General features: G+C 43.7%; 1 protein-coding gene and 1 long non-coding RNA gene across 3 annotated transcripts in view; both read left to right on the forward strand.

Moving 5' to 3' along the window:
* Nucleotides 1-20,940, forward strand: part of LOC142210868 (uncharacterized) — an 892,280-nt gene that overhangs the window by 672,805 nt on the left and 198,535 nt on the right. The window lies entirely within an intron of this gene.
* On the forward strand, nucleotides 7,897-19,559 carry LOC142210866 (DNA-directed RNA polymerases I, II, and III subunit RPABC5-like). 2 transcript variants are annotated; one of them, XM_075280335.1, is made up of 3 exons: nucleotides 7,897-8,030; nucleotides 15,232-15,332; nucleotides 19,307-19,559. In XM_075280335.1, exons 2-3 carry the CDS (start codon nucleotides 15,238-15,240, stop codon nucleotides 19,413-19,415), a joined length of 204 nt encoding a protein of 67 aa, XP_075136436.1. In that variant the 5' UTR covers nucleotides 7,897-8,030; nucleotides 15,232-15,237; the 3' UTR covers nucleotides 19,416-19,559. The 2 variants fall into 2 exon arrangements, with proteins under 2 accessions (XP_075136436.1, XP_075136435.1); XM_075280334.1 differs by having other exon boundaries at nucleotides 7,918-8,017; nucleotides 15,215-15,332.

Below are 20,940 nucleotides of genomic sequence, written 5' to 3' on the forward strand. Positions count from 1 at the left end.
ACCGGCAACTCTAGTATGTGGCTATTGCAATTCTAGCACTTTATTTTGCCCTTTGATTGCTGTGGTTGTGGTATATCCGTCTGTATACTTATATTGATATATATTTATATCTATTGATACATACTTATATCTATTGGCCTATTATTCTGTCAGTTATACCAACTTGTCCTGTACTGTGCATACTTACCTTTATTCCCTCTTTTACTCCGTTTATTGGGTATTTCAGTTGCCCCTTTATGCATTTTTTATATGTTGTATTGTTATATGTTATATGTTTTTTATACAATAAAAATTTTTTTGTAATTTTGTTAAAAATCTGAGTACCTGGTGGTTTTCTGGTTTACTACCATCTACCTTTAATGTAACCTAAGTGCTAGATTATCAGATGCTGGAATATAGGATGGGCATAAAAAGCATATAAATGAACAAAATATTCTGTTTCATCAATGAGATTATGGGGCTAAAAATACTCACTTAAGAAGGGTGTCAGTCCATACTGGCTCTCCTGGCGGCGGTAGATGTGCTATGGAGAAGAGAATACAGTAAGTGTCACTTATCAGGGACGGAGCAGAGGAAAATAGGACAAGGGATCAACATATAATAAAGACACTGACCTCCATAGATCTGCGGTCCATAACTGTAGAATTCGTAGCAAAATCTGTAAACCCAAAAACAGATTCACAGATGTGATAAAGACTCAAACACTTCAGCTTTCCCCATGTACTAATAGTGAGTGTACATCCAGATTTCGCCCCCTGTGATGAAACACTGATATACTATCCTAGGGGGTGTTACCTCTTTAATTTCTCAATATAGCTTTATAACATTCAAACAGTTTATCCCACACAGAGGTCCAAATCCCCTATAATGTCACAGAATAAAACTATAAATTCCATCTGCCTGCAGCCACCACTAGGGGGAGCATAGGAGCGTACTGCAAACTGTTGTATCTGTTCAATGTCTAAACCAGTGGTTTCCTACCTTCTTAAGACTTGGGAAACCCCTGTAAAAAAAAATTCTCGGGGAACCCCTATATCAAATACTATTTTACCAAAAGACAAAAAAAAATTGTCATTTTTATGAAGTTACTAGCAGTTACCCGTGACTTCGTCTGCGGGTTGGCGGTGGCATTGAACCACTTATATGTGTTGTCCCCCCATCTCTGCCGGACATGTTTTAAGGACATTACTGTTAGGGAGTTGCTAAGACTTGAATTAACCATTTCATGAACAGAGGCAAACAAGGTGCAGGAGATGGGCATGGTGCAAATTCAATTACAGAAATAGAGCTGTGTTCGTACAGTGCAACCAAAAACTCTAAGCAAGGAATGAAACTGCACACGCCTCCTGCACCGCAGCATGCGAGCAGAGGGTGGCACAGTGACCCGAACAGGCAGAGATGTTAAAATTACATCAAATTTGGATTAGCCTGTAGTGTGTGTTTCCACTTTAATTTTGGGGGGAGACTCCAAATCCAGGCCTCTATTGGTTAATAAATTTGATTTCCATTGATGATTTTTGTGTGATTTTGTTGTCACCCCATTCAACTTTGTACAGAACAAAGTATTCAATGAGAATATTTCATTCATTCAGATCTAGGATGCATTATTTGAGTGTCCCCTTAATTTTTTGAGCAGTGTACTTGAGGCTAAGGTGCCACATAGTGAAATGAAGCAAAAAAAAAAAAAGCTTTGGAAAAACTTTCTGCAATGTGTGCATGGGATTAGCAGAATGTCATTCACTTTGCAGGTACTGTAAAACACATATTTTCAGACCCATATCTACTATGTCTATTATGTCTTTGTGGTGGCAAAGACCCCGGTAATGAGCCTGCAATCAGCTGGGTAAGAGTGGGGTTGCTGTAATCCTTCAGAAGTCCCTCCTGTGGTCATACAACTATAGGAGACCCAGTCCCAAAAATATTGTGTATAATTATACTATCAATTGAGATGCATAAGTTTTGCTCCACCTAGTGGTGTGTGCTGATATGTGCTCTGACGACAGTATTTTTATAACTGCAAGCACACATTGAAGTCAAGAGAGCTATACAATGACTGTTTTGTCAGACCATAAAGGCCTGGAAAATGTAAAGAATTACGTAAAATTTCTTGAAGAAAATTACAAATAGGGCACATTATTATAATGGGACATGAATAAAGTGCTTTTCACAGGCAGACAAGCCATCTTTTGATTCCGCAATATGTGACAAGTGCCTATAGAACCAATTACTTGGCATCTGCATTCTTTGAGACATATGGGTTTACAGTATATGCAGCATGTGGTAAACAGATCATAGGATGGAATGGAATGCATGAAAGTTATGTGCAATGTGCAGAACTACTTTAACTGAGTGCCTGATGTGAACTACTCTCACACAATATCACACAAAATCACACAATTTGGGAAGCTGCATTGGTGTGCCAGGAAAGATTACAGGCTCACAGTGTTATGAGGGCACTGCAGCCTCCATTGTTAGGCATACCTCCCAACTTTCAGAGGACAGTAAGAGGGACAAGACAATTGGGAATTGTTAACCGGTTGTTTAAGCACATCTCCTCAGACACCACATAAACTAACGACAATTAGACAAATGTGTGGTTAAGGCTGGGATTGGCCACAGCGATTTATTTATAATTTAACAATTTAAACTTAAAATACACAAACAAAAAACCCCTTTCATGCCCCGCCTTCTTCAATTACGACTCTCCCAGAGGTTGCCCACTGTTGGACAGCGACAGTGTGGGCAAACTCCGCCCCGCCGCGGGGCATGGACCTTCCGCCACGCTGTGACAACTAAAAGAGAGAAAAAACCAGAAGAAAACAAACATAACAACACATAAAAACCAAAAAACCGCATGGGTAGGGTGGGAGGGAGTTTCTCTCGCCGATGCACGGGCTGAAGGTACAGGCCACGCCCACGTACCCATTATTTAAACTCAAGGCACCGCCCCCAGTAACGCCCTAACTCCGCCTACTCTCCCCCTCCGTCCAAGGCGCGAAAAAGGCCGGAAGGCATCGGGGTGAAGGAAAGGTGAGGTGATAAACCATAACAAATGGCGGTGTCTGATTTAACCCTTTCTAGGGCAGAACCAAAAACCCCATAGTCTCTGCCCTTTTCGCTAGGCCCTTCAAGGGCTGCCAAACGTGCGGCACGCTATGCAAGCCGTGGCAAATTTAGCTCCATCCACTTTTAAATTGACCCATCCATTCCCATCCATTTCTCTTTGTGCTCCCCACACAGTATAATGCATAGGCGTTTAAAGCAGGAGCTGTCACAGCTCAGCTCCTGCTTTAACGCTGAGCTCCGGCATTTGTAGCCGCGATGTGATGACGTCATCACATCGCGGCTACAATATGTGTATGAGGGAGAGAGAGGAGAGAGCTGCGAGGGAACGAGGAATGGTGAGTGTGTGAATATGTGTGTGTGTGAGAACGTGAGAACGGCATGACACTGGGGCAGATGGAGGGGGAGAACGGCATGACACTGGGGCAAATGGAGGGGGGAGAACGGCATGACAATGGGGCAGATGGAGGGGGGAGAATGGCATGACACTGGGGCAGATGGAGGGGGGGAGAACAGCATGACACTGGGGCAGATGGAGGGGGGGAGAACAGCATGACACTGGGGCAGATGAAGGGGGGGAGAACAGCATGACACTGGGGCAGATGGAGGGGGGAGAACAGCATGACACTGGGGCAGATGAAGGGGGGAGAACAGCATGACACTGGGGCAGATGGAGGGGGAGAACGGCATGGCACTGGGACAGCTAGAGGGGGAGAGAACAGCATGACACTGGGGCAGATGGAGGGGGGGAGAACAGCATGACACTGGGGCAGATGAAGGGGGGAGAATGGCATGACACTGGGGCAGATGAAGGGGGGGAGAACAGTATGACACTGGGGCAGATGGAGTGGGGAGAACGGCATGACACTGGGGCAGATGAAGAGGGGGAGAACAGCATGACACTGGGGCAGATGAAGGGGGGGAGAATGGCATGACACTGGGGCAGATGAAGGGGGGAGAACGGCATGACACTGGGGCAAATGAAGGGGGGGAACGGCATGACACTGAAGCAGATGAAGGGGGGATGGCATGACACTGGGGCAGAGACGGGGGGAAATGAAACTGTGGGCAGATAAAGGGGGAGAATGGCATGAAACTGGGGACAGAGATAGAGGGGGGACATGAAACTAGGGGTAGATGAAGGGTGTATATGAAAATGGGGGAGAGATGGAGGGGGGGACATATAATTTACGGGTGACTGTAGGAGGATTATACTGTGTGGAATCACATGAATGAGAATGGGTGGAGTCAACATAAAAGTGGGCGTGGCCTAATTTGCTGTGCCGCGCTGCGCGCGCCGCACGTTTTGTACCCTCTTTCTAGTCTTCATCAGTCGGGAAGTACAGGATAGAAGTGCGATACCCCGCACAGTAGGGCCCCGCCAAAGTCAATTGCCCAGGGCCCCGCAAACCCTGGATCCGCCACTGTGTACAGCTATCCCTGTCTCATAGTCACAAAGTTCACAGTCTCATATGACCCGGATCTGAAATCCACTATTCGTCTAAAATGGGGGTCACCTGATTTCGGCAGCCAATGACTTTTTCCGATTTTTTTCAATGCCTCCGTTGTCGTAGTTCCTGTCCCACCTCCACTGCGCTGTTATTGGTGCAAAAAAAGCGCCAGGGAAGGTGGGAGGGGAATCAAATTTTTTTGGAGTTTGCCACGTGATGTTCGATTCGAATCGAACACATCGAACAGCCTGATATCGATGTTCGATAGAACACTGTTCGCTCATCTCTATCTCCTATCTATCTATCTATCTATCTATCTATCTATCTATCTATCTATCTATCAATCTTTGCTTCTATACATGTCTACCATTATACATAATAGAATTGTATTTTATAATGTGATGCTTAGGCCCGGTTTCACATCTGTGCTCTGGTTTCCGTTCGGGGAGTCTCCTTGGACACTCCCCAAACAGAAACCTATACGCACTCCCTTGCGTCATACCTTCAAACCGCCCCGTCTTTCTTGCGCTCCAAAAATTCCTCTTTCTCTCTCCCTGTAACCGCCTTCAGCGTCTCTCATCACCATTTCTTGCGTGCTTTCTTCGTCTGTCCACAAGAAAATGGCGCTCGGGCATGTGCAGTAGTGCTCAGAAGGGAGTGTTACTGCGCATGCCCGAGATTTCAATGTACAGGAGTGAGATGAGAGACGCTGGAGGTGGTTACAGGGGGAGAGGAGGAGGAATTTTCGTTGCGCAAGCTAAAGAGGGGCCGGTTTCAAGGTATGACGCAGGGGGCTGCACAGTGGCTTGGAGGAACGCCCAGGGTACACGGACAGGCTCATTTACATATCGGTTTTACTGGTATGTTATAAAAACAGGGGGGGGGGGGGTCCTTTAAAAAAAAGAGTAGCAGAGTCCCTCTGCAACCACTATTATGCCGCACAGCGGCTATGGAGCATAATAGAGTTGGGTGGGCAAATGTGGGGCATAATAGAGGTTTCAGGGGGCCGCTGTTAGACTTAATATATATAGACGCACACCTTCCCCCCGCTACCTGATGCGGACGATCAAAAGAAAAACCTAATCGCGCCACCCCCCAAAACCCCACCCCCCGGTCTTCAATCCGGAGGGGTGGCGGGGCGTCTTTTGATCGACCGCCTCAGGCAGCAGAGGGGCTAGGTTCACCACTGGTCTGGCACTATGTATAGATGTACTCTGGCTTAGTTCATGGAGGCACTCTGGACATTATTGAGTATATAGACTTTCTATTGCTACTAACCAATATTTGTGGCTGTACCTGGAGTTTCCTTGATAATATGTCTTCAGTTTGCAACTATGCTGTAAATTCCATTTGTCTGTACTGCTCACTAAATGATGCTCAGAGCTGAAAATCTTCTATGTCAGGAAATAAGTACAGAAAAGATAGAAGGCAGCACACAAAATGAGAAATAAATCCACCAAGGTTTAATCCAGTGTGCGACATTTCACTTGTGTAAGTCTTTTTCAGGCATAAATCAGTGCAGTAAATCTAGCAGCAGTGTTATCATAGGGACAGAATGAGTAAACTGTCGCACATCAACTGTATAAGACAGAGCATATCATGTTATGGAAACAATAGTATAGTACTGTCAGACCATAGAAAACTGCATGGTCATAATCATTGGCAAGATGGTTAAAGAAAATCTTTACGATTTTCATTATTTATATTTGCAAAAATTTTAACTTTTAATTTAATATGCACACCTGCACCTGCACACGGTCTCTGCTTTAGCCAATCCGGCGGGTGTCCGTCTTCTGCTCCGAGAAACTGAACAGGGGACGGAAACCCGGCGGTAAGCTTTCAAACTCATTCACTTGAATGGGTTTGCAAAGTGACTGCCCGTGTGCGTCTTCTGCTTCTACGTGGCGAAACAGGTTTTTTTAACCGGGCACAAAGACAGACATGCAGGACTTTGTGTCTGGTTTAAAAAAAAAAAAAAAAAAACCCTAAGGCCAGGTCCCCATGGGTCGGAAACGCCACAATGTGCCTGCGGCGTTTTACAGTAAGTGGATGGGATTCTAGCAAATCCCATGCCCACTGTACGGTAAAAACCGCGGTGCGGACACGCTGCGATTTTGAAAACCAGCGCGGTTTTGGAAATCGCAGCGTATGAATTAGGCTGGTCTTACACAACTGTAGTTTTACACTGCAAATGGTCCGCAATTGCGGGTTTAAAATTGCGGACCATTTACGGTCCCATAGTTTTCTATGAGGCCTCTTACACAACCGTAGATTTTGTCAGTGGTGTGGCGTGCCGCAACCGTGCTCCGGACAGTATACCGCATGTCTGTAATGGCCGTGCTTTTACGGCACGGCATGGCATGTCCAATAGAAGTCTATGGGCGCGTGCATTTTTGCGGATAGACACAACATATGTTCAGTGTGTATCCGTAATTGCGGATGTCAACATGTGTGTTTTGTGGTGTGGTTTTTTTTGCGGATCCGCATAATACTGATACACACGGAACGTTGCAGGTGCTCTTTGCGGTTGGGCACGGACATCTGCGGAATGAGTTTTTAGAGGGAAATTTGTGTTGCGGATCCACAAATTGTGGACCGCAAAAAACACTACGGTCGTGTAAGACCAGCCTTATATCTATTCCTCGTAGACATAATTATAACAATGTCCATGGAGAACTCTGAACTTTCAGTTTAAAGCACTGCGGGAAGAACTGCAATGTGTTGTTGCTGCGGTTTTTCCCGCAGTGCTGTTCGGCTGCGGGACATCCCGCAGGGCCTTAGCCTAAAGGTGTTTGAGATACTGATGAGCCAATCGTGAATGTGCAGAGGCTGAAATGAGAGTTAGTGGACTCCTGATGCTGGGACACTGTGGCAGGGGCTGGAGGGTTTGTGGCTAGTAATGGACTGGTACTGGGGGGCAGTAAGGGCTCTGGGGATGGTGCAGAGAAAACACTGTGGTTGCTCCTGGTGCCAACATAAACATTTCTGGGCATTGTGACTAATACCCTGATTGTCACTTATAGGGAAATAGGAGAGTGTGTGTATATATATATATATATATATATATATATATATATATATATATATATATATATATATATGTTTCTCACCTATTGGCATAGACTTTCATGAATTATAGATGACACCCGCTTTGCAGACTGTTTTCCCTCTCCAGTTGCAGTTATTAGGCTGCTAGTCTGCCATGTTTCATGCAGTGTAATAGCAGCCTACTTACCCTGCACCACTAGCTTCAATGTCAGCGTTACGTAACCTATACAGATCCTGCCGCAACTAGGAATAATCCCGGTATCTCTGTCCTTTGCTGCCCTCTAGCGTACACCTGTAGGAACTGCAAAAACAAGATGCAGCATACGAGCACGGGCTTGCCTAGTGCGCATGCGTGCCGCGTATTTGGCCCAGAAAGTTCTATAAGCTGTCTGGTGAGTGCGTCTTGTCTATTTATAAGGACATTCAGAAAGGAAGACGCTGAGAATTCTCCTCTGGTGAGTATACAGTGTGTAAGAAGAATTCATGAGCCCACCAAGCACATGGTGCCTGACAATGTGTCATGTATTCTATGCAGTGCTATATATAAAGAGTAATAATGATGTATGGCAGGGCCTGTCAGGCTGTGGTGTGTAGGGGCTGCTTCACCAGTGAGGGAAATGTAAGGGGATTAAACACTCACTGAAATATCCCCAAAATAAAATGGAACCTTTATTAGAATAAACAAAAGCTGGCGTCCAGCCGACTACCAGGAGACACTAATGGCACACTGAGGCAGGACTAGTATTTATGGAGCAGTCCGCCATATTAGTTCTACCATATGGAAGTAGCAATGTGTTATCTGCACATTAATACTGCTGCCTATGTAATATCCAGGTGAGGAGATAGACTGGCTTGGTGAGGGTTCGGAGCACACGTGATTGTGAGGGCTCTACACCTATTTGCTATTGCTGCCAATTGCTCTGTGAGTGGGGATTGTGGCATTGTAGTCCTCTGAGTGAGTTAGGAGGCCTAGGCAGCTGCCCTGTTGGATATAGGAGTAATTGGCTCCTTATGTTCATAGCCCTGGTTTATATTGTTTATACCTGACATCTGGGAAGCAAGAACATCTTTTCCTGGGTGGGGCTTATAACCGTGCCTAGGGTCTGCCCTATCAGATTAGTTACGCTACACAGTTATGGGTTTACCAGTGGACCAATTGGTCCATAATGTGTCATAATAGTTGGCTGTACGCCATCTCTTATTTATTCTAATAAAGGTTAAGTTTTATTTTGGGGGTATTTCAGTGAACGTGTAGAATTCATTATCCCCTCCTCCTTCTGTGAATTGTTACTTTAAAGGGATTCTATCGTTAGAATTCCTTTTTTAGCTATTAATATGTCGGAATAGCCTTATGAAAGGCTATTCTTCCCCTACCTTTAGATGTCTTCTCCGTGCTATCGTTCCTTAGATATCCCGGTTTTCGGCCATAAACTAATTAGCTTTCTCTCAGCCTCTCCCCTTCGGCCACAGGAAAATGGCGACGAATGTGGGCAGTCGGCGCTTTTTGAAGAAAACCTGACAGAACAAGGAGGAAGAGGCAGAGACGAAGAAGAAGGTGGCGTTGGATAGTTTTCTTCCAGCACTGGGGACGCCTCCAGTGCTGCGAGAAAACTAATTAGCATATGCATGAAAACCCGGGATATCTAAGAAACGGTGGCGCAGAGAAGACATCTAAACGTAGGTAAGAATAGCCTTTCTTAAGGCTTTTCCGAGGTGGGTTTAGATTAAAACGGGATTCTAATGATAGAATCTCTTTAAAGAGGACCTTTAATCAGATTGGGCACAGGCAGTTCTATATACTGCTGGAAAGCCGACAGTGCGCTGATCTGTGCCCCGGGTATCGGTACTGTAGCGCTTTACAGTCAGAAGGGCGTTTCTGACAGTCAGTCAGGAACGTCCATCTCCACAGCAGCGCCTATCGCGCTGTACAGTGTGAGCGGAAAGAAACACCCCCTCCCTCTGCTCACAGTGCTTGTCCATAGTCGAGTATTATCAGTGATGAGGAACGTCCACCGTACTTCTCTATGGACGAGTACTATCAGGAGTAGGGGAGGGAGGCGTTCCTCACCGCTCTCACAGTACAGTGCTATAGACGCTGTGAGGGAGGGAGTTCTGACAGTGAAGAGCTACAGTACCCATAGCGATAGCTCTTCACTGGGGGCACAGAACATGAAAGCCGATAGTTTACTGAATTCAGTCGGCTTTCTAGCGGTGTATAAAACCGCATGAGCCCCAGGTGGTGAAAGGTCCTCTTTAATACCCTTTGTGGAGTGCAGATTCAAAAATTAAGTCACTTCTTGGTACTGCATTAGCACCTTAGAGGCAAATATGTAATGGCACCTGAAAATGATTCTGCCCTCCAAAAGCCTAATGGCAAACCCTGCCTTCTTCCATAGTCTCAAAAAGTTGCATAATAAATTATAGAATACATTTTCTTCTTTAACCCCTTGGTAAAATGAAAAATTTGTGGTTAAAGCAACATTTTATTGCAAAAAATATGTTTTCATTTTTACTGATAAAAGCTATGAAACTACTGTTGGATCAAAATACTCAGTATAGCCTTTGATAAGTTCTTTGAGGTGTGTAGTTTACAAAATAGGGTCATGTTTTGGGGTATTCTGTTGTACTGATACTTTAGTAGCACTGCAAATGAGTCGTGTCACCCAAAAGCTATTTCAGCGAAATTTTCCCTGTAATATCCAAATAGCTCTCTTTCCGTTTTAAGCTTCACCATGTACCTATACAGCAGATTACAACTACATGTAGGGTTTTACCGTGATCAGAAGAAATTAACAAACTGTGGGGTGCTTTTTCTCCTTTAAAATTTTGTGAAAATGACAAATTTGGGCCTAATTCAACATTTTCACATCCCATTGGTAGAAAATTCAGTGAAACAGCTATCGGTTCAAATTGCTGACTATACACCTCGATAAATTCCTTGAGGGGTCTACAGGGTTGGACTTGCCCACTGGGGAACCAGTGAATTCCCCTGTGGGCCCCATACCTTTAGTGGGCCCTACTGGATGACCACTGCTTTTTTTTAATAGTCAAAGGAGTTCTGGTAACGGGCGGCGTAACGGTAGTGGTCACTGGGAATGTGACTGTGACTGGAGTTGTGCAGGGTACGCTGGAGATAATTGGGGACCCGCAGCACAGTGATAGCGATTTGGGAAAAGCCTGGTTCCATGACTGCTATACATATTGTTAATGGAAAGGGGCCCTTTTCCAATAGTGCTATTGTTATACACTAGGGTCTCCTCAGACCCCAGAGTATAATAATTGGAGCCCCAGGGGAGGTGATTAAATATAACAAATACATATTTTCACCTCTACTGGGACTTTGACGGCTCCCAGCATCTTCTTCAGGGCTCCAAAACACACAAAGGAAAATAATCATAGGTATAACAAAACATGTAAAAGTGCAATAATTTTTTGGGACAAATACTTGATTTTTTTGGAACAATTTCAAGGGTGCCAACACTTACTGCCATGACTGTATATATGTAAGGGAATTGCTAGTTGTGCAATTCCCTAGTGCTGCTGCTGGAACAATAGAAGAAGGGAAAGACAGAGACAGTGAACCCTAAACTCAACCCAGTCCCTGTCCTTGCCTACTTGCCTGAACTGTCTTAGGCAACAGATGACAACTGGGCAGCAAAACCTTCCTAGAAATGAGTGTCACACAGGACAAGACAGGACAAAACAATACAAAAGTGAAGTCAGCAAGCCAAGGGTCAATGCCAGAGAGACAAAGCAGTACAAAATCATAATCCAAAAGAGAATTCACAAGGGAAGTCAGAGGTCAGTAAAACAATAGAAAGAGCAAGTAGGAAGCTAGCGAGGACAAAGCCACAGGACAGAGTCAAAATAGCCAGCAAACCTGTGTGGGCTGATGACCTGTATATAGGAAGTCCAGGACCTGCATCAGACTTGATTGGTAGACAGGCTCTCATTCACACAGGCAAGGCTAAGATTAACTATATGATAAACAGAGAGAAACAAGGTGCAGGAGATGGGTGTGGTGGAAATTCAATTACAGAGGAGAGGCAATAGAGCAAGGTTCAGACAAAGCAACAAAAAACTCTAAGCAAAGAATCAAACTGAACACGTCTCCTGCATGGTAGAGACGTTACAATATATCTATATATGTGTATGTCTGCACATATCTATCTATCTATCTATCTATCAAGGGCATAACTAGCAAAGACTGGGAAAACTTTTGACTTATCACTCCTTTCCTGGTTCCCACACAGTGTAACGTCCTATTAACACACACTATAATGTACCATAGTGGCTTCCGGACGGTAAATTATCCCAAAGGCGGCCCCTTCACACAGTATAATATCCTAGAACAGCACTTCCACACAGTATAATATCCCATAGTGGTCCCTGCGCACAGTGAGTTGTTCTATAGCATCCCCTCAACACAGTATAATGTCCCATAGCAGCCCCTTCATACAGTATAAGGCCACACACACACAGTATTATGTCCCATAGCAGCCGTCCCACACAGTATAATGTCACACACACAGTACAATGTCCCATAGCAGCCCCTTCATACAGTATAAGGCCACACACACACACACACACACACACACACACACACACACACACAGTATAATGTCCTATAGCAGCCCCTTCATACAGTATAATGCCACACACACACAGTATAATGTTCCATAGCAGTGTCTTCATACAGTATAAGGCCACACACACACAGTATTATGTCCCATAGCAGCCGTCCCACACAGTATAATGTCACACACACAGTATAATGTCCCATAGCAGCCCCTTCATACAGTATAAGGCCACACACACACACACACACACACACACACACACACAGTATAATGTCCTATAGCAGCCCCTTCATACAGTATAATGCCACACACACACAGTATAATGTTCCATAGCAGTGTCTTCATACAGTATAAGGCCACACACACACAGTATTATGTCCCATAGCAGCCGTCCCACACAGTATAATGTCACACACACAGTATAATGTCCCATAGCAGCCCCTTCATACAGTATAAGGCCACACACACACACACACACACACACACACACACACACACAGTATAATGTCCTATAGCAGCCCCTTCATACAGTATAATGCCACACACACACAGTATAATGTTCCATAGCAGTGTCTTCATACAGTATAAGGCCACACACACACACACACACACACACACTATAATGTCCTATAGCAGCCCCTTCATACAGTATAATGCCACACACACACAGTATAATGTTCCATAGCAGTGTCTTCATACAGTATAAGGCCACACACACACACACACACACACACACACTATAATGTCCTATAGCAGCCCCTTCATACAGTATAATGCCACACACACACAGTATAATGTTCCATAGCAGTCCCTTCATACAGTATAAGGCCACACACACACAGTATTATGTCCCATAGCAGCCGTCCCACACAGTATAATGTCAAATAGTGGCCCCTGCACATAGTAAAATGTTGCATAGCGGCTCCTCCATACAGTATAATGTCCCACAGTGGCCCCTCCACACAGTATAATGTTCCCTAGCGACCCCTGAACACACTATAATGTTCCATAGTGGCCCCTACAAAGTTTACTACAGATATTTTAAAAATTTCGGGTTTAGCAGAACCCGAAATTTTCGGGGTAAACCACCCACGAACTATTATTATATTCTTTTAAGATCCCAAAGTATAATGATCGAAAGCCCAGGGGAGGTGACAAACATAAAAATGGTGTTACTCACCTCTCTTGGGCTCCACACCATCAATGTGACGATTCCATATCACAATAAGGAACCCAGGACGCCACTGTGGCATCTGGTAACAGGGTAGGAGACAGCACAGATTTAACAGGAATTTTTTATTCCACTCCCGCTCATGCCAGTACCTCTACCTATCACGGAATACAGGAATCATTATTCTCTTTTCTCCACTCAGAAGGCTTTTCTTTTCCGTCCTCTGAACGTATTGTCTTGTGCCGTATGAACCCATTATACCGAGTCTGATGAAGGCTAAATAGGGCCGAAAACGTTTATTCACACCTGGCATTGTACACTTCACTTGTGATTAAAAGTATTTCTGAAAAATATCGCATAGTCCCAGTGGGATCTTTTGAAAACGTACAATATACGCATTGGGACCCTATCCCACTGTTGAAAACCCAAATCCCCACCACACCACCTTATATTGTGTTTTTTTTTATGTTCACTCACCCCCGCCAGGCCTTAGATTATACTTGGGGGGGGGGGGGGGGGGGGTCTCCTCAGTCAGTTCGGATGTTTGCAGCAGTAGTTACACTGCTATCTATCTGTCTACCTACCTGTAGCTGTGTTTTGTCGGTACAGCTGATCTGCAGGCAGTGGGCCCCTAGAAACAATTCCACCTTAGACATCTTAGTCCGACACAGGAGATCTAGTTTCAAAAATGTTGGCACCTTTTCATTTGTTGGGGCTTTCTCTTTGTATTATACTATGTACATTTTGCTTTATGTTTTTCCTGCTGTCCTTTTTCTGACTATATTGTTCTTTTTTGTGCCATTATTCAATAAATACTTTTGAAACTAAAAGTGGAAATACAAGTGTTTGAAGTGACACTAACCCTCCCCCCCCCCCCCACACACTCCCTTGTTAACATCTGTCCATAATTGGAAATGCAGTCTGTGTGCAGATTCTCCTGTAGTGAATGCCAGTGCCCCCTTTATCTAAGCACCCATTGGTAGTACTCCTGATGGCATTTCACTAATTCTTCACCTACAGTTGCTCCTGGGTAAATGCATCTATGAGGTAGACCTGGGTATTTTAACTCGATTATGATTAATGGTGATTATTCATGCCATTTTTGAGTATGTGTCCGAAAAGATCCAAAAATGCTATTATAGTTTGGTGTCTGTTTCTGGTCCTCTTCAGGTCTCCTGAATAACATCAGTGAGGCTTTGTCACAGGCGTTGTGGTCACATGTCATTATGACGCAAAAACTAATCGTGACTATGTTGTGTCACTGACGCTATGCTAGTGTCTTTGGTGCCTGTTACGGGGCTTCAGCAATTCCTGACTATGTTCAGGAGCCTGGAAGAGGAAGAAGACCATCGCCAGAGCCCTGGAGTAACACTGTTTTTGTTATGTTTGCTCACTTCCCATAAGCCACCGCTAATTATACTCTGGGTCTGAAGAATAAAAGCTTGTGAATACTGCAATAACTAAACCGAAATAACTGATGTGCACAAAATGACGAGGGTTATTCAGATTAGTGGTCAGTTAATTGCCCTGCCTTACTATAAGGTCAAGTTTATATGTGGTGAATTTTTGTGTATTATTGGTACAGACTTCTGCACTTAAAAGACCTTAATTTCAAGGTAAAGAGAATTTGAAAAATTTTATTTACACATTGCAACCTCCTATGCAGTCAGAGGGAAGGGAGGGACTTGGAATCACATGATGTTCCATGTGGAGGCCTGAGACAGTGCCAGGAAAATGCCCAGTGTGGGCAGTGAAGCCATAGTACATCCTCAGTGGGTTTCACTAAAGCAAGAGTCATGTGAATGTTTCCACACTACATTGCAAGATGCTCTTTATTTGTTGTTTTGTGCATAGATATGTAATAAGTGAACCCCTATGTGATACTTTTGTGTTTTATCTAGCTTCCATTAATAAACAGTGCAACATGATTATACCAGTCAGATGCTTTACTTGCGGGAAGGTGGTTGGAAACAAATGGGAGGCGTACCTGGGTCTTCTTCAAGCAGAATATACAGAAGGGTAAGTTATAAGGCCAAGTCAGTAGTGATTATAATAAAAAATAAATATATATATATATATATATATTTATATATATATATACACACACACACTATATATCAAAAGTCAGAAATGAAAACCTTTCTGTGTCAGTGGCACTGTGCATATTTACATGTGGTGTATGTGAAAATACTGCAGTGCTGGGCCCCCCCCTTATCAGCCTTCAGAAATCGAATGTAAAATGTGTAACTATATTTAAAGGGGTTTGTCTGGGATAAATTAATACTTTAGCAATCACATTTTTGCTGATGTCCCATGGTGTCCCATGCTAAAGCAGAGGTTCTCAAACTTATTTCATCGACCGACCACTTTGAGAATCTATTATTTTCTAGCGCCCCCTAAAATTTTTTACTTTACCACATCTTAAAAATCACAATCGCAATCATTACTTTAATTTATTATAGCAGCCATATGAGTCTTATCCTGTTTCTGAGTTCAAACTTACATTTTAAATGAGATTGTTCTAATGAGAGCAATAACCCGCAACTTTATAAATAATATTTAGAAAAAGTTTATTCAAATTAAAACAAAACATTTCAAGTAAAGTTTTAAAACTAATGTGAAGGGTAATTCTGATTTTTAACAAGTTTCTTAATTTCAGGCTCAAATTTACTCAAAAACAGCCGTAAGTCACTGCGTTTGGTAACATGCAAACGATTTCTCTTTTTAGTTAGCAGCGTTGCCAAAGCACATACCGTATTTTCCGGACTATAAGGCGCACATAAAATACTTCGACTTCCTCAGAAATCGAAAGTGCGCCTTATAGTCCGGTGCGCCTTATATAAGGCTTGAATCGGCGGCACGCGAGGAGTTAAGCGGCGGCCGCCGGCAAAGTCTCCATGCCGCTTCCATACATTGCAATGGGAGCGCGCTATTCAAATTGTATTCGTTCATCTCTAACTATTTTAATAGCGCGCTCTCATTGTAATGTATGGAAGCGGCATGCAGACTTTGCCGGCGGCCGCTGCTTAAAGGGATTCTACTAGAGATGAGCGAGTACTGTTCGGATCAGCCGATCCGAACAGTACTCGCTCAACTCTAGATTCTACCATTAAAAGAACTTCTTCCCCCTGACCACGTCGGAATAGCCTTAAAAAGGCTATTCGTCTCTTACCTCTTCCATAGTCAGCGCCGCCTTCTCCCTTAGCTGTGTTCGCGCCTTCCGTGTCCCCGTCTGTGTTGTCTTTTTTGGGCCTCATGGATGACGCATGCGCAGTCGGCTCTGGCTGCGAGAGCCTGTTAGAGCCGACTGCGCATGCGTCATCCATGAGGCCCAAAGAAGACAAAGACGGAGCTGCGGAAGAAGGCGGCGCTGGCTATGGTAAAAAGGTAGGAGACTATTCCGACGTAATCAAGAAGGAAGAAGTTATTTTAATGGTAGAATCCCTTTAACTCCTCGCGTGCCGAGCGCTTCCATTCATTTCAATGGAAGTGTGCCATTGAAATGAATAGAAGCGGCTGGCACGCGGGGGGTTAAGCGGCCGCCGGCAAAGTTTGCCGGCCGCCGCTTTCAATCACATATAAGACGCACCGGACAGCGCTGCGCCTTATAGTTCGGTGCGCCTTATAGTCCGGTGCGCCTTATATATGGACCTAGGCAGGACTATAAGGCGCTCATGGGTAATGCGCCTTATAGTCCGGTGCACCTTATAGTCCGGTGCGCCTTATATATGGACCTAGGCAGGACTATAAGGCGCTTATGGGTAATGCGCCTTATAGTCCGGTGCGCCTTATAGTCCGCAAAATACGGTAAATACAATCAAACAGGGCAGGAAAACAGGGCAACAATAATCGATGTAGTGTAGTAGGTTGGTTTTGATTTTAGTTTAAAATATTAGAAAAACACAACACATGCAATACTACAGTATTGCAGTGAATAGCAAAATCGCAGCAGTTCCATTAGACGCTGCCTCTGGCATCGTCTAATAGAACTAATGCAGGGACAAGCCTGGAAGCCTTCAATAGGCTTCCGGCTGTCATAGCAACCGTTCACCGCCCTCCTGTGACGTTCAGGAGGGCGGCGATCGGCGGAAAATGGTGACACCCGTGCTGCCTGCACCGTTTACACGCTGCGTTTGACCGCAGTTTGTAAAGGGTTAACAGCAGCGATCGGCTCGGGCACCGACCGCTGCTGTTAGTGGCAGGTCCTGGCTGTATGATACAGCCGGCATCTGCCCTGTATGGAGAGAGCTCAGCTTATGAGCTCTCTCCATACATCCCCATGCGACCCATGCAGTAATAGTACGTCATGGGTCGCTAAGCTGTTAAACTATTAAAATATTTATCCCATACAGTGAACTCCGTAGTGGTGACAAAAAAATCAGAATAGCCAAATGGCAATTTTTTTTCAACACTTTACCTCCTTAAAAAGAAATTGAATACACGTTATCAAACAATCATACCTTCCCCCAAATGTTAAAAAAATAAAAAATCGTCCTGCATAAAGACACCATATTCAGCTCCATACTTATGAAATAAAGAAATTTGAAAGAGAAGTTTCAGAACATGGCTACACAAAATTTTACAAATATTATATAAATGTTGTATCGCTGTGATCGTATTGACTCGCAGAATACATGTAACGTGTAATTTTTCCCACACCGTAAACGCAGTACAAATTAAACTCGGCGTAAGTGGATTTTTTCGTTTTTACAATTCCACCTCATTCTGAATTTTCTTTCCAGCTTCTCAGTACATTGTGCAGGATATTGAATGGTGCCATTACAAAGTAAAATTTGTCCTGCAAACAATAAAGCCATCATATGCCTCTGTGGACCAAGAAATAATAAAAAAGTTATGGCGCCTAATAAAACCCTAAAAAAGAGTGTTATCTGCCAATTTGTCCTACCAAAATTAAAGGGGTTTTCCGGTCAAAAAAATTTTTTTTAAAAAAAAGGTCCAAACCCAAAATATACACTGTATAAAAATATTTTATTAAATATCAATGCAAAAAAAATTCATAAAAAAAATCTGAAAAATATCCCAACTTGACATCAAAATATACAATTGGTATATACTGTATGTGCATATCCTGTTACAACTGAAAGTAGGAATGGGTACATGTTAGACTGCATTCACACAGAGTTTTTTGGTCAGGAAACTGACTCAAATTCCTCCTCCAAAAAAACACTTCACCATACAATCCTATGGTGAGGCGTTTTTAGGAGAAGGAATTTGAGTCCGTTTCCTGACCAAAAAACTCAGTGTGAACGCAGCCTCAGAGTAGAGGACCTAGTAGTATATTCCAAATAGATTGGCGACTAATGGGACCATCACCAACTATACATAAAACCTAGACCCAAAATCCACAATATACGGTCCTACAAAAGTAATTCTAATCTTAGGACCATAACGTACCCATGCCCCAGGCATTTTTTTTTTTTTAAAAAAGGGCATAAATTAGAAGTTAGGCAGGGAGAGGGGGTGTAGCTTAGGGTTAAAGTTTTAACTTATCCCGGACAACCCGTTTAAGCTCTCACAAGGTTCTGTGAACAAAAATAAAATAGAAATGTATCGGTTTTGGAAGGTAGGGAGTGAAAAATGAAAAATAGCTGTAGTAGGAAGTTGTTAAAAGGAATCTGTCATTGGTATTCTGCCCCAAGCACATCCACATCATCAGCAACAATGTTTTTTCACCACCCCCTTGTTCAGATCTGGACGCCTTCTTTTCACTGCTTCTTATACTTCCTTGCAAGCAATCAAAGATGGCACACAGAGGAAGGATTGTTGCTGGTGACTAGGTTTAACAAGTTTACATTTGGATAGGTCAGTGTATGGCAGTAGGAGCACCAAATGTTGTGGATGTGACCATGTGCTATAGAGCCTCCATCTTGGAATGCTTCATTGGCCACTTGAATCCCATTACAATTTTCGAAAAAAAAAATCCCTACTAGTCCTAGATAAGACACCGAGTAATCTAATATCTCTATTCTAAGGGATGCCCTGGATGCTCTAGGACTGAAGCGTTATTGCTGTCGCCGGATGTTGCTCTCTCACGTTGACCTTATTGAGAAGCTACTGAACTACGCACCATTGGAGAAGTAACACCAGGCTCAGCAGCATTTTCTTATCTCTGCTTACTATGTTTTGTCATTTGCTCATATATGAAGTGATTCAGACTTGACTACATTGAATGTTCCAGCATTGAGTGCAATAACTGTATAATAAAGTATTTATTACCTGTATAAATGTATTTCTCAGTGTGCCTGAATTCTACACGTTTGCACTTCATTTAAAGGGATTCTACCATTTATTTTATTTTTTTTTGTTGTTGTTGACTCGTCGGAATAGCCTTAATCTTCTCCTACCTTTTAGATGTCTTCTTCGCTCCGCCGTTCAGTTAAAATTCCGTTTTCTGTCGATATGCAAATGAGTTCTCCCGCAGCACTGTAGGCGGGCCCCAGCGCTCACATAGCACTGGGGGCGTCCCCAATGCTGCGAGAGAACTCTACAGCGCCACCTCCATCTTCTTCTGGAACGTCCTCTTCGTGCGTCTTCTTCCGGCACCGTTTTCTTGTAGCCTTTGGGCATGTGCAATCTGCTCTGCCCGAGGCCTACAAGTTTCACCACCTGCGCTGGAAGAAGCTGCAAGAAGAGGATGTTCCAGAAGAAGATGGAGGTGGCACTGGAGAGTTCTCTCGCAGCATTGGGGACGCCCCCAGTGCTGTTTGAACCCTGGGGCCTGCCCACAGTACTGCGAGAGAACTCATTTGCATACCGAGGGAAAACGGAATTTTAACTGAACAGCGGGGCGGAGAAGAATAGCCGTTCTTAAGGCTATTCCTACGTGTCAACGACAAAAAAAAAAAAAAATTTATGGTAGAATCCCTTTAATCTTTGGTAAAGCTGTGCAGCTCTCCTGCTTTTCACAAGACTTAACTAACAGCAGGAAACTGAAGGCCATCGCATTCAACTTGTCCTGAACATAGAGTAGACACATGCAGTCATCTTCTCCACACTGGTACATTGGCTGTGTCTACTTTTCTGAAAGACAACACAGAAGTGGCGGCTAGTTACAAATGGTGCCAAGGCTGAAATGTCTTTATTTATGTCTTTATTTGCATTGGCATCCATTTTGGTAGGGGTAGCCAAACCGCTCCATTCACCTGTAAAAGAGTTTTAAAAATAGCTGAGGCTACCTGCTTGACTATTTTAGGAACTCCTGTACAGTCATGGCCAAAAGGTTTGAGAATGACACAAATATTATATTTTCACATGATCTGCTGCCCTCTGTTTTTTATGTGTGTTTGTCAGATGTTTTTATCACATACAGAAATATAATTGCAATCATATTTTGAGTAACAAAAGCTTATATTGACAGTTAGAATGAGTTAATGCAGCAAGTCAATATTTGCAGTGTTGACCCTTCTTCTTCAGGACCTCTGCAATTCTCCCGGGTATGCTCTCAATCAACTTCTGGACCAAATCCTGACTGATAGCAGTCCATTCTTGCACAATCAATGCTTGAATTTTGTCAGAATTTGTAGGTTTTTGTTTGTCCACCCGTCTCTTGATGATTGACCTCAAGTTCTCAATGGGATTAAGATCTGGGGAGTTTTCAGGCCATGGA

The sequence above is a fragment of the Leptodactylus fuscus genome, chromosome 6, assembly GCF_031893055.1.
Source record: "Leptodactylus fuscus isolate aLepFus1 chromosome 6, aLepFus1.hap2, whole genome shotgun sequence".
Classification (NCBI taxonomy): Eukaryota; Metazoa; Chordata; class Amphibia; order Anura; family Leptodactylidae; genus Leptodactylus; species Leptodactylus fuscus.